This window comes from Theropithecus gelada, chromosome 2 (assembly GCF_003255815.1).
Source record: "Theropithecus gelada isolate Dixy chromosome 2, Tgel_1.0, whole genome shotgun sequence".
NCBI lineage: Eukaryota > Metazoa > Chordata > Mammalia > Primates > Cercopithecidae > Theropithecus > Theropithecus gelada.
The window spans coordinates 88,343,455-88,355,550 of NC_037669.1; the positions used below are offsets into that span (position 1 = coordinate 88,343,455).

General features: G+C 41.6%; 1 protein-coding gene across 1 annotated transcript; it reads right to left on the minus strand.

Moving 5' to 3' along the window:
• Positions 1–2,573: 2,573 nt before the first annotated feature.
• Positions 2,574–3,999, minus strand: IQCF3 (IQ motif containing F3). Its single transcript, XM_025376505.1, has 3 exons — positions 3,941–3,999; positions 3,721–3,768; positions 2,574–3,027 (listed from the first exon to the last, which is right to left on the minus strand). The coding sequence occupies exons 1-3, from the start codon at positions 3,956–3,958 to the stop codon at positions 2,629–2,631; spliced, it is 465 nt and encodes a 154-aa protein (XP_025232290.1). The 5' UTR covers positions 3,959–3,999; the 3' UTR covers positions 2,574–2,628.
• Positions 4,000–12,096: the final 8,097 nt, after the last annotated feature.

Consider the following 12,096-nt stretch of genomic DNA (forward strand, 5'->3'; position numbering starts at 1 on the left):
GCTAGAAAAAGAACACATTACATATAGGGACACCACAATATGAAGTTGGCTGACTTTTAATGAGAAACAATGGAACCAGAAGACAATTGAACAGCAACTCTAAAATGCTGGGGGCTGGGAGGAGCCCTTATGACCCAGAATTCCATATCTGGTTTAACTGTCTTTCAAAAATGAAAGCAAAATAAAGACAAAGACAGAGATAATTCATTGCTAGTTGATCTGTCTTACAAGAAATCTAAAGCAAGTCCTTCAGCCTGAAAGGAAATGACACCAGAAGATGATTCAAATCTGCAGAAAGAAATGAAGTACATTGTAAACAGTAAATATTTCAGTAACTATAAAATGCTGATAAAATATGTATTTTTCTTTTCTCCTTTTCATTTATTGAGATGACATAAGACTGTATAAAGAAATAATTAAAACACTGTATTTTGGGGTTTATAACATATATAAGAGTAGTATATATGACAATAGTAGCACAAAAATTGGGAGAGAAAATGAAACTATATTGGAGCAAATTCACTATATTTAACCAGAATTAAATTAATGTGGACATTAACTAACTAACTAATTGGAATAAGTTAAAATGAACATTGTAACACCTTGAGCAATCACTAAGAAAACAATTTAAAAATAGTTTAAAAATTAACAGAAATTTAAATGGCATGCTAATATTATTTAACACACAAAAAAGATGGTTAAAGAAGAAAGAAACAAAATGGGCATTAGACTTATTTGAAACAAATAATAAAATGACAGGTGTAAATATAATCACATCAATAGTTACATTTAATACTAATGGTCTAAAACGATACTGTCAGACTAAATCAAAAGGTAAGATCCAACTATATTCTCTTTGCCTTTAAAAACCTGATTGAAACAAAGCCCAAATGGAGCTCATATCCAAGGTTACCTGCATCTGAGTCTTCCAGGCAGCTGTCTTAACTTTGGCTCAAGTAAACTCTTTAAATTATATTTTGTGCCTCAGCCTCTTCCTTTTAGGTCAACACTTTTTACAGCTGAAGAGAAGTCTGTGATATGCATATACCACAGGTTGTCTAACCATTCACCCATTTGGGTTGGTCCACTTTTTTGGCTATTCTAAAGATATAGAAAAACAAAAAACTTAGTTTATCCTATCATACATCCAACTATACTCAGCACAGTACTTCACCTCTGGTCACCAAGAAGTGTGTGGGGATTTCTCCCCACGAAGCAATTCTCTGACAGATTCTTCAATGGACACCAGCTTGATGTCCCCTATCTCAATTCAGTTCTGACAATATCTATGTAGAGATAGAGTCAGATCCCATAGCTTGGGGGGGCTCAGTCCCACAAGACTGCCTCACACTTCAGATGCTAATCACAAGCACAAGTTGTTGCCCTAGAGGATAGAAGGCAACAACAACAAAAAAATCAGAGACCAGGGTGGTTGAAATGAATGCTGTTGCTGTAGTCACTGATGAATGATGACAAGGGCTAGGGCAATGCTACCCAGAGTGTGGTCTGTGGACCAGAACCAGCGTATGAGCTGTTTGTTACCAATGAGATCAGCACAGAGATTGAGGATAAGCATGGAGAAACTATTATAGCAAATTGAAATCCAATATTATGTGTTCTAATAAATAAAAATAAGGCTTTTGTTCTCTATGACTTTTCCATATATTTTTCTCATAATTCATTTTTAATGTTTTACATATGAACTGGTCTGTGATGAATTGGACATTTTTAAGAAGTGATCCTTCTCCATGGACAGTTTGGGAGACAATGATCTAAGGTGGGTGACTGAGATCAGAAGGAAGTCAAAATCACTGGAGGTGAAAAACAGGGGGTTTGGGAGCATCACAGTCCATGCCAAAGTCCCTGGTTATGGTGCCACACACAGGGAGGTGGTGATGGCGGTGGGAGCCCTGTTTGTGTTCAGGGTCCTGGGGAAGCAGGTGCTGAGGAGGCAGGAAGGAGTCAGAGCTCAGGTGCCTTAAGATCGTGGTATCAGCTGCTTCCAAAAGGGGCATTCCTGTCCATCAACCTCCAAGTTAGCATGAGGCTCACAAACCTTGTACCCAGTTGTCACTAAGGACAGCCTCCTGTGCTTTCCCTGGACAACACTGCTCCAAGGAGTGCTCCAAGGGCCTGATGGCCTGACTTCTGTCAGGGATTTGGCAAATAGAAACCCAACCTGTGCAAGCCCCAGTTGGCTTCTGATGGTTGAATGAAAGAGCATGGCCTCAGACACAACTGTCTTCCAAGAGGGTGCCCAGATTCTTCAGGAAGGTGAAGCCCATACCCTTCTGATTCCAAGCTCAGGAGACAGGAATGATGCCAGGGCTGTGGAGTGGGACATCTGGCTCTGAACACGAGGACAACCTTGGGCTGCAATTTCTAATTTGCATGTAAAGGCAGCAGCATATGGCCACCATCAGTCCTCACAGGGGCCATAGGCCCTGCTGGGGCAGGGAGAGGGGAAAGAGGAAGTACTTGCACTGAAGTCTTTCCTCAGGTAGAGAAGGAGAGAAAGAGTGGGACATGAATCCCAGGGGTCCCTGTGGTGAGGGGAATCACTGAGACTCACACAACCTGGTCAGACATTTATTGGGGGCAGTGGAGCTTGTTCACACCCCAGGCCTTTCAGATTGATAGGATTTCAATGTGGAACTCTGGCTGCTTTGAAGGGATTGCATATTGGACCTGTAAAAAGCTATCAGTCTGGAAGGCAAGGCTGCTCTCTGGGACCTGGAACAAGCGAAGAGAATTGCACATTTGGCGGTAACATTGCCGGCACTGCCACATGCGGATGCAGGACTGGAGTTTGACCACTGCCTGCTCCTGGATGACATAGACCCTCAACAGGGCCTGCTGCCGTTGATGGATCCGTCTCTGCACCAGCGTCCTCCACCAGCACTGAATCATCCAGGCCCTGAGGGCAGCGACCAGCAGGGTCCTGCGCACCAGGACCCCACGCCACCAGGCCTGGATCTTCCCAGCCGCCTTCACCCTTTTTCTGTGATGCAGTTGTGCAACAAGCAACTGGCCAAGCAAAGCAGAGGACTCCCAGTGAATTTATCACCATCAAGCACAGGTGGTTCTCTAAAGAATCAGCCCTCTCCCTGCCAGTTTTGAGGACCCAGGAGACCTGGGTGGGGTTTGTCCTCTACTTTTGTCCTGTCCATGGCTCTGGACACCCTCAGAGTCCCAGTGCCCTCATCTATGAAATTGGGATATGCTTGATCTGTGGACTTCTTGGGTTCATGGGACTAGGGGAGACACTTTCTGGTTCAGAAGACCTGACTGGAAGACCAGGATGTGAGGAACTGAAGGATTCTTATAAGAATCCATGAACCTCTGCATTTATGGCCTATGTCTTGGTCCAAACCCCAGCCACGATGCTGCCTCCTAATGTCTTGCAGCCCTTCAGGGTCTCCCCTCACCTCACTTTTGTGGACTTCCACTACCATGTCTCAGTCCCTCCTCATTCTCCTGGGCCTTTCCACTTCCTGTGCTGAGCCCCACCTATCATGGCTGTGCACACGAAGCTTCCTCCCCTTTTACCATCTATCTTCATACCTTACTCAGTTCACCCAGGAGAGGGAGGGCTTGAGGGGATAAGAGGGCAATGCTGAGCCAACCCCTGTGGGACCAGAGATGGAGCTCCATTCTAAGAACTCTGGAGTCAAAGAGTCAATGATCTGCAATTCTCTCACCCTCCTGGGCCCCACCTACCTTCCGCTTCCTCTGTCTTTCTACTGCATCTTCATCTGGACCACCTTTCTGCAATCAGAATGTGGGTGTGGGGGAGCATGGGTGAGGACCAGCCTGACTGCAAAGTCCCCACAGGTCCAGTTCCCCATTCTTTGCCTGGGTCCTAAGAAGTGGCCTGGTGCTTTCCTGGGCCATGGGACAACTCCCCACCTGTGGGGGACTGTGTGTGCCTGAGTCTTACACAGCATTTACTGCCCATGGTTTGGAGCAGTGGTTCAGGTGATCATCTCCCTCTGGTTGTTGTTCCCTGACCTTGGCAGGGGCAGGAAAGGTGGAGAAAGAGATGGCCATGATGTCACAAAGGCAACTATGACCAGGGGCCAGGGTGCCTTTTCCAGGCTCAAAATTGATGGATAAAGAGCAAATATCTGGCTCTCCTGTTGAATTCCTTGGGCAATTCTCTGTTGAGGAAAAATTGTGTAAATATCATTTCTCAGATTGTCATCTGCCTGTTAACTTTTTTCATGGTTGCCTTTCCTTCCACAGTTATCTTTAATTTTTGATATGCTTGAATCCATTGCCCCTTTACAATTCTGCTTTTGTAGTTTTCTAATAAAGTGCTTTTCCATCCAGCATCATAGATTTTTCTATTAGACTCTGGTCTACCTTTTACATTAAAGTGTTTTAACATTTAATGTAGATTTTTTATAAGACATTTACAATTAGAAATGACAAAGGGGATGTTATGTACCACTGACCCCAAAGAAATAAAAATAGCCATCAGAGACTACTATGAACATCTCTATGCACATAAGCCAGAAAACCTAGAAGAGATGAATAAATTCCTGGACACATACACCCTCCCAAGACTGAAGCAGGAAGAAATTGATTCCCTGAACAAACTAATAATGAGCTCTGAAATTGAATTAGTAGTAAATAGCTTACCAACCAAATAAAGCACAGGACAAGAAGGATCCACAGCTGAATTCTATCAGATGAACAAAGAAGAGCTGGTGCCATTCCTACTGAAACTATTCCAAAAAATGGAGGAGGAAAGACCCCTTCCCAGCTCGTTCTATGAGGCCAGCATCATCCTGATACCAAAACCTGGCAACACCAAAACTTTAGGTCAATATCCTTGACAAAGAGTAATGCAAAAATCCTCAACAAAGTACTTGCAAACTAAATCCAGCAGTCCATCAAAAAGCTAATCCACCATGATCAAGTAGGCTTCATCCCTGGAATGCAAGGTTGGTTCAACATATGCAAATCAATAAAATGTGATTAATCACATAAACAGAATTACAGATGAAAACCACATGATTATCTTAATAGAGGCAGGAAAAGCTTTTGATGAAATTCAACATCTCTTCATGTTACAAACTGTCAATAAACTAGGTACTAAAGGGACATACCTCAAAATAATAAGAGCCATGTATGACAAACCCACAGCCAACATCATACTGAACAGACAAAATCTGAAAGCATTCCCCTTAAAAACTGGCACAAGACAAGGATGGCCTCTCTCACCACTCCTATTCAACATGGTATTGGAAGTCATCGTGTAGCTTTAGAACATCAGGGAAAAAGAACATACTAAAAGTTTCCAGAAAAAAAAAAATAGGTCACATCCCACAAACAAAGGAATCAGAGTGATAGAAGACATTGTATTGGTCGATTCTTGCACTGCTATAAAGAAATACCTTTAAAAAAAAAGAAAAAAATACCTGAGACTGGGTAATTTATAAAGAAAAGAGGTTTAGTTGTCTCACGGTTCTGCAGGCTGTCCAGAATGCATAGTGGCTTAATAAACCAATGCAGGAACAGAAAACCAAGTACCACATATTCTCACTTAGAAGTGGGAGCTAAATAATGAGAACTCATGGACACAAAGGGAAACAACAGACACTGGGGACCACTTGAGGGTGGAGGCTGGGAGGAGGGAGAGGAGCAGAAAAGTAACTATTGAGTACTAGGTTTAGTACCTGGTGATGAAATAATCTGTAAAACAAACCCCTGTGACACGAGTTTATCTATATAACAAACCTGCATATGTACCCTGACCCTAAAATAAAAGTTAAAAACCAAAACCAAAACTAAAAACCAACAACAAAAAAGAACTTCATGTACCTTGTTTAAAAAAACTTACAATTATAAATTAATTATAAAAATTATGAATAATTATAATCTAGCATTTATAAAAATTATAAACAATTATAAATTAATTATAAAATTATAATTAACAAAAAAGGACAGTATGCATTTCCTGCCTTATTCTCTCCCAAAAGAATCTCCCATTGCTGAGACAACTATTTTTAACTCTTCTGTATATTTCTCCTATGATTTACCTCAATAACATGCTATATTGAAAATTCTTTATTTTCTCTTTTAGATATTACCTCTTGACTTCTTTTCATGAAGCAAAGATTTACCTGTTCCCATCCTTCTGCTCTCCTCTCAATATGATTATAGCATCACAGTTTTTTGTTCAGTAAGTATTCAGTACTTCCATCATTGTGATTATGTAACCTGTCCATGACTTAGCAACATGGCATATTGCTATGACATAGCCTTTCATGCATTTCCTGTCTGTTTTTCCTGGAGCTCTTGATTGCCATGGTTTGTACTAATTTATCCCCAACTTTTCATCAAAACTCGGATAATTCATCAACTCTGCTTTTTTCATGGACCCCTGCACCACTCTGTAATCTGGGTAGCTGCTCTTAAAGCCTGCTGCCTGGTCATTCTTCTGGGGTACCCTCTCCCCAGCATCCTAGGAATTTCCTTCCCCTCTTCCCTGTGAGGACTGTCCCACTTACGGATCCCACATGTTGCAGGCACAGTTTTACTGGGGATGCAGAACCACTCTGGATGCTATGGGATAAGGAATTCATAATAGGAATTAGAACATATGCAATTGTGCTAGCATCTGGGGAAAAGAGGGTATGACATTCTAGGTAGAAAATTATTTTTTGTTCCTTTCTTTTTTTCTTTTTTTTCTTTTCTTTGGTTTTTCTGAGCAAGGATCTCTCTCAGCCACCCAGGCTGGAGTGTAGGTGCACAATCACAGCTCACTGGCTGCGACCTCCCAGGCTCGGTGAACTCAGCCAATTTTTCCACCTTGGCCTCTGGAGTAGCTGGGACTACAGGTACGTGCCACTGTGCCTGGCTAATTTTCTTGTAGAGATGGAGTTTCACCATGTTGCCAGGCTTGAAAATTATTTTTCTCTCAGGATATTGAGGAATTTGTTACACTTTCTATTAGAGGTTTGGATCTGTGCCCTTGCCCAAATCTCCTGTTGAATTGTAATCCCCAATGTTGGAGTGGGGGCCTGGTGGGAGGTAATTGGATCATGGGGGTGGTTTCTCAAGGTATAACACCCTCCCCTTTGGTGTTGTCATGGCAGTAGTGAGTGAGTGAGCTAATGTGAGATCTGGTTGTTTAAGTGTGGCACCTCTCCCTCTCTGTCTCTTCCTCCTGCTTATGTAAGATGTGCTGCTTCCCCTTCACTGTCTGCAATGTTTGTAAGTTTCCCAGTGCCTCCTCAGAAGTCACTATGCTTCCTGGACAGCCTGCAGAACTGTGAGACAATTAAATCTCTTTTCTTTATAAATTGCCCAGTCTCAGTTATTTATTTATTTTTCCTTTTATTTTTAAAGGTATTTCTTTATAGCAGTGCAAGAATTGACTAATACAATGTCTTTTATCACTCTGGAATGTGACCTATTTTTTTTTCTTTCTGGAAGCTTTTAGGATCTCCTTTTTCCCTGATGTTCTGAAACTACAAGATGATATACCTAGAGATGTGTTTTAGTTTTGCTAACCGTTCATTGTGTTGGGCACTGGTTTAGCCTTGTAAATTAAAAATTCATGTCATTTACTGGGAAACTTTGTTGTATTTGCTTTTTTTTTTTTTTGATGATTTCTACCCCTCAATTTTTTTAGTTTTCTACGTTTAGAAATCCTATTAGTCAAATCATAGATTGATCCTTGAAGTTTCTAATATTTTCTACACTATATTCCATCTTTTTGTGTCAGTTTCTCCCTGTAAGGTGATGGAATATGTCTTCCTGGCCTTGAGTTTGACTATATGACCTGCTTTGGTCAATAGAAAAATGTAGAATGACAGTATGCAAGTTCTGGACTGGGCTTTAAGAGGCTTGTCCATTTACGTTTGCCATCTTAAACTTTTTGATCTACTTTCTGGTAGTTTTTGATATCTTTTAAAGAGTCATTCACATCCTCTGAATATTCTTTTTTTATAGTACACTATGCTTGTTTTATTGATTTGTTGTTATCTCTTATGGGTCTAAGAATACTAATGATAGCTGTTAGTGGGGTGTGTGTGTGTGTGCGTGTGTGTGTTTGAGACGGAGTCTTGCTCTGTCACCCAGGCTGGAGTGCAGTGGTGTGATCTTGGCTCACTGCAACTTCCGCCTCCTGGGCTCCAGTGATCCTCCTGCCTCAGCCTCCTGAGTAGCTGGGATTACAGGCACCCGCCACCACACCCAGCTAGTTTGTTGTATTTTTAGTTGAGATGGATTTTCACCATGTTGGTCAGGCTGGTGGTCTCAAACTCCTGACCTCTAGTGATTCGCCAACCTTGGCTTCCCAAAGTGCTGGGATTACAGGCATGAGCCACTGCGCCTGGCTTGTGTGTGGTTTTTAACCTTTTCTCTTGTCTCTAATATTTCTTCTAAGCCCTTCTCTTCTGTTTTTGTTTTTGTCTCAGTTTTCTCAGATAGAAATTCCAGAACCTTGGGTAAGAGAGTAGGATAATGAAACCTATCTGTAAGCCTTTGGGGAGCTGATTTGGGAGAGAGGGCTGGAGGCTTCTCTATTTAGCCTGTACAGTTGCACATACTCCCTTGGTTTTTGGTATGGTGCTTCACCACTGCCGCCAACTACGCCTGCATTCCCTGCATTCAGATGCTCTCTGGTTCAACTTATGTTGTAAATAAACCTGTCTTCTGCCAAGGTGGGGATAGAACTCTTGCCCGGCTATACGCATCAAGGAGGAGGATGGGGTGAACATACAATTTCATAAATAAATGTTTATTTCCCACTTAGAGTCTTAGTAGACAGTGCCTCAATTTCACACTAATCATTTTGTAACACATTTTAGTGTCTGTGAACACTTTTCTATTCTGTTTTCAAAATTGATTTAATGAACTGTGGAAATTAATTCTGCAATACGTTTTTTTTTTTTGCATTAGTTTGTCAAGTTCCCGTAAGTCATGATGAGATTTTGATTAGAATTTACCTTAATTTTATTGTATTGGAATGTGAGTTTCATAGATTACCGTGGAGACAAGCGACAATATTACAATGTTAAGAAATTCTATCAATAAATATACTATGTCTCTCCTTTGTTCAGATCTTTTTTTATGTTCTTCTGAGCTGTGGGCAAAGTGGCACTTGCAATGTCAGGGATAAGGAGTGCACTTTGCTTTTGCTCTTCCTTTCTTGTTGCTGGCTGGATTGTGAATGTAATTATTGAGTTTGAAACAATCATTTTTGAATCAATAATGACCTTGGAAATGGAGGCAAAACATAGCAGAGTAACACATTAGAGGGTCCAGGATTCCTCACCCTGTGGAGTGCCATATCAGGTCTGGATCACCTATACTGGACTTACATGGGAAAGAGAAAAAAATCTCATTTATTGAAACCACTGTTTCTTTGGTTGTGCTGTCACTCACAGCCAACTTCATCCTGATATATCTAGGCTCCGCCCCAGTGGTTCTTAGGGTGGGCGGCCCCAGAGCAGCAGCCACAGCATCACCAGGAGTCTTGTTAGAAACACACATCCTGGGATCCTGATACACTGAATCAGAAGTGCTAGGTAGGGCCCAGTAATCTGGGCTGTGACCTATAGGTCAAAGCTGTGACCAATCCACCTTTGATTTACCCTCTGGCCATTCTGATTCTAGGTATGAGCTGATTTATCCACAGAAGATTCCCTTTCACTGTAGTTTTCTGCATTACAGAAATGTTCTGGTCTTCTGTGTGTATAAATTGAGAGACAATTCCACGATTACTGTCAAGAACTCCCTAGGCACACCTTCTGTCAAGTTTCTCATTCAAAAACCAGTGTTTGAAACCACTTCCTGAAATGTTGCTCATAAAATATTAAGCCCTCTTTGTTTATTAATCCAATGAAATGTCTTACTCTTTAGATATCTGACCTGGCAAACTGACCTGAGTGAAAATGGAGGTGCCTTGATTCACAAAATTAAAATTTCCAGTAGGACAGCTAGGCAAGCTTTAGGCATGGCTAGGCTTAGTCCCTCCCTTTCCATCCCTTGACTGTACTTTCCTCGGTTGGCTTCATTCTCAGCAAGCTTTTTCTGTGTGGTGCCCTCAGCAGCTCTGCTTACATAATCTCTATAGTTAGCAAACCCAGTAGTTCCAAGACAGCACAAAAGCTGAGGCTTATTGGCCTGGTTTGGGTCTCGTGCTCAGCCCTGAACCAATCATATGCATTAAGTGACCATATGCATCAAGTGTTCTGGTATTCCTCTAAGCACTTGCACATTCTGGGTTGATGAGCCTGAGTGAGTCATGCCTCCATCATGCAGGAGCAACCATGTTGGTACCTTCTCTAAGGCTTCTCCATCCCATGGTTGTGGGGCCATTGGAGACAAAGGGTCATCATAATTTAGAAAAGCAAATTGATCGTCTGAGGACTGGCTGGTGAAATAATCATCTTTACCAGTCATTTACAGATCCAGAAAATCCAGTGAGTCCAAGAGATGGAAGGAGACACGACATCAGCAGAGAGTAGACAGAGGGAATAGAAGCCAATAGGGAAAGATACTGAGGAATGGAAGAGACAGAGTGAAAGACAACATTACAAGAGGTGGGCAGAGACAGAGACAGGCAAAACCCTACAGAGAAAGAGAGCAGCATGCACCCATGAAGTGGAGGGGCAACAACAGACCCTGCCCCACCACGCTGTGCACACAGACACACTCACACACTTGGGAACACTGCCAGAGAGAAACGATAACACAGACAGACTGAGGCTGAGAACAACATGCCTATTGGGTATGAGGGATCTAGGGTGGCTGGCTGAGAGAATCATTCAGGGATGGTGGGATAGTTGTTTCTAGGCAGTAGGATTTCAACTGTGCTTAAGTCACAGATCTAAGATCTGGATGGACTTGTGGATCGTGTATTCATTCATCAGATAAATATTTATTAAAACAACAAAAATACAACAACCACCCAATGAAAATTATTGCAAGGGACTTGAATATACATTTGTCCAAAGACGGTATTCAAATGGAGACCATGCACCTAAGTCAGCAAAATTAGTTATTAGGGAAATGCAAAATCAAGCCCACAATTAAACATCACATCACACCAACTAGAATGGTTATAATTTTTTTTAAAAAAGAGAAAATGGTGAATGTTAGCAAGGATGTACAAAAATCAGAACCCTTGTACATTGCTGGAGGGAATGTAAAATGATGTAGCTGCTAGATATTCACAACAGGTTTATTCACGAGAGCCAAAAGTGCAAACATCCAAATGTCCATCAACGATGAATGGATAAGCAAAGTGTGGCATATCCATACAATGGAATATTACTCAGGATAAAAAGTAATAATATATGCTACAACATAGATGAACCTTGAAAACATTATGTTCAGTGAAAGAAGCCAGACACAAAATATTGTATAATTCCATTTATGTGGAAAATCTAGAATAGGTAAATTCATGGAGACAGGTGCAGATTGGGGATGGCCAGGGGCTGGAGATAATGGAAAATGGTAGTTTAATGAATATGGGTGTATTAGTCCGTTTTCACCCTGCTGATAAACACATACCTGAGACTGGGCAATTTATACAAGAAAGAGGTTTGTTGGACTTACAGTTCCACTTGACTGGGGAGGCCTCACAATCATAGCAGAAGGTAAGGAGGAGCAAGTCACATCTTACATGGATGGCAGCAGGCAAAGAGAGAGCTTGTGCAGAGAAACTCCCATTTTTAAAACCATCTGATCTCGTGAGACTCATTTACTGTCAAGAGAACAGCATGGAAAAGACCCATCCCTATGATTCAATCATCTCCCACCAGGTTCCTCCCACAACACATGGGAATTATGGGAGCTACAAGATGAGATTTGGGTGGGGACGCAGAGTCAAACCATATCAATGGGATTTTCTTTTATTGTGATAAAAATGTCTGAGAACTTTATAGAGACGGTGATTGCTTAACATTGTGAATCTGCTAAATACCACCGAATTGTTAATTTTAGTTCAGTGGTTAATCTTACGTGGTTAATCTAAAAATGATTAGTCTCATTCATTGCATGAAGATCACTTCAAACTTACAGACCACACACACACACACACACTCTTCTTTTTCTTTTTCTTTTTGAGACAGA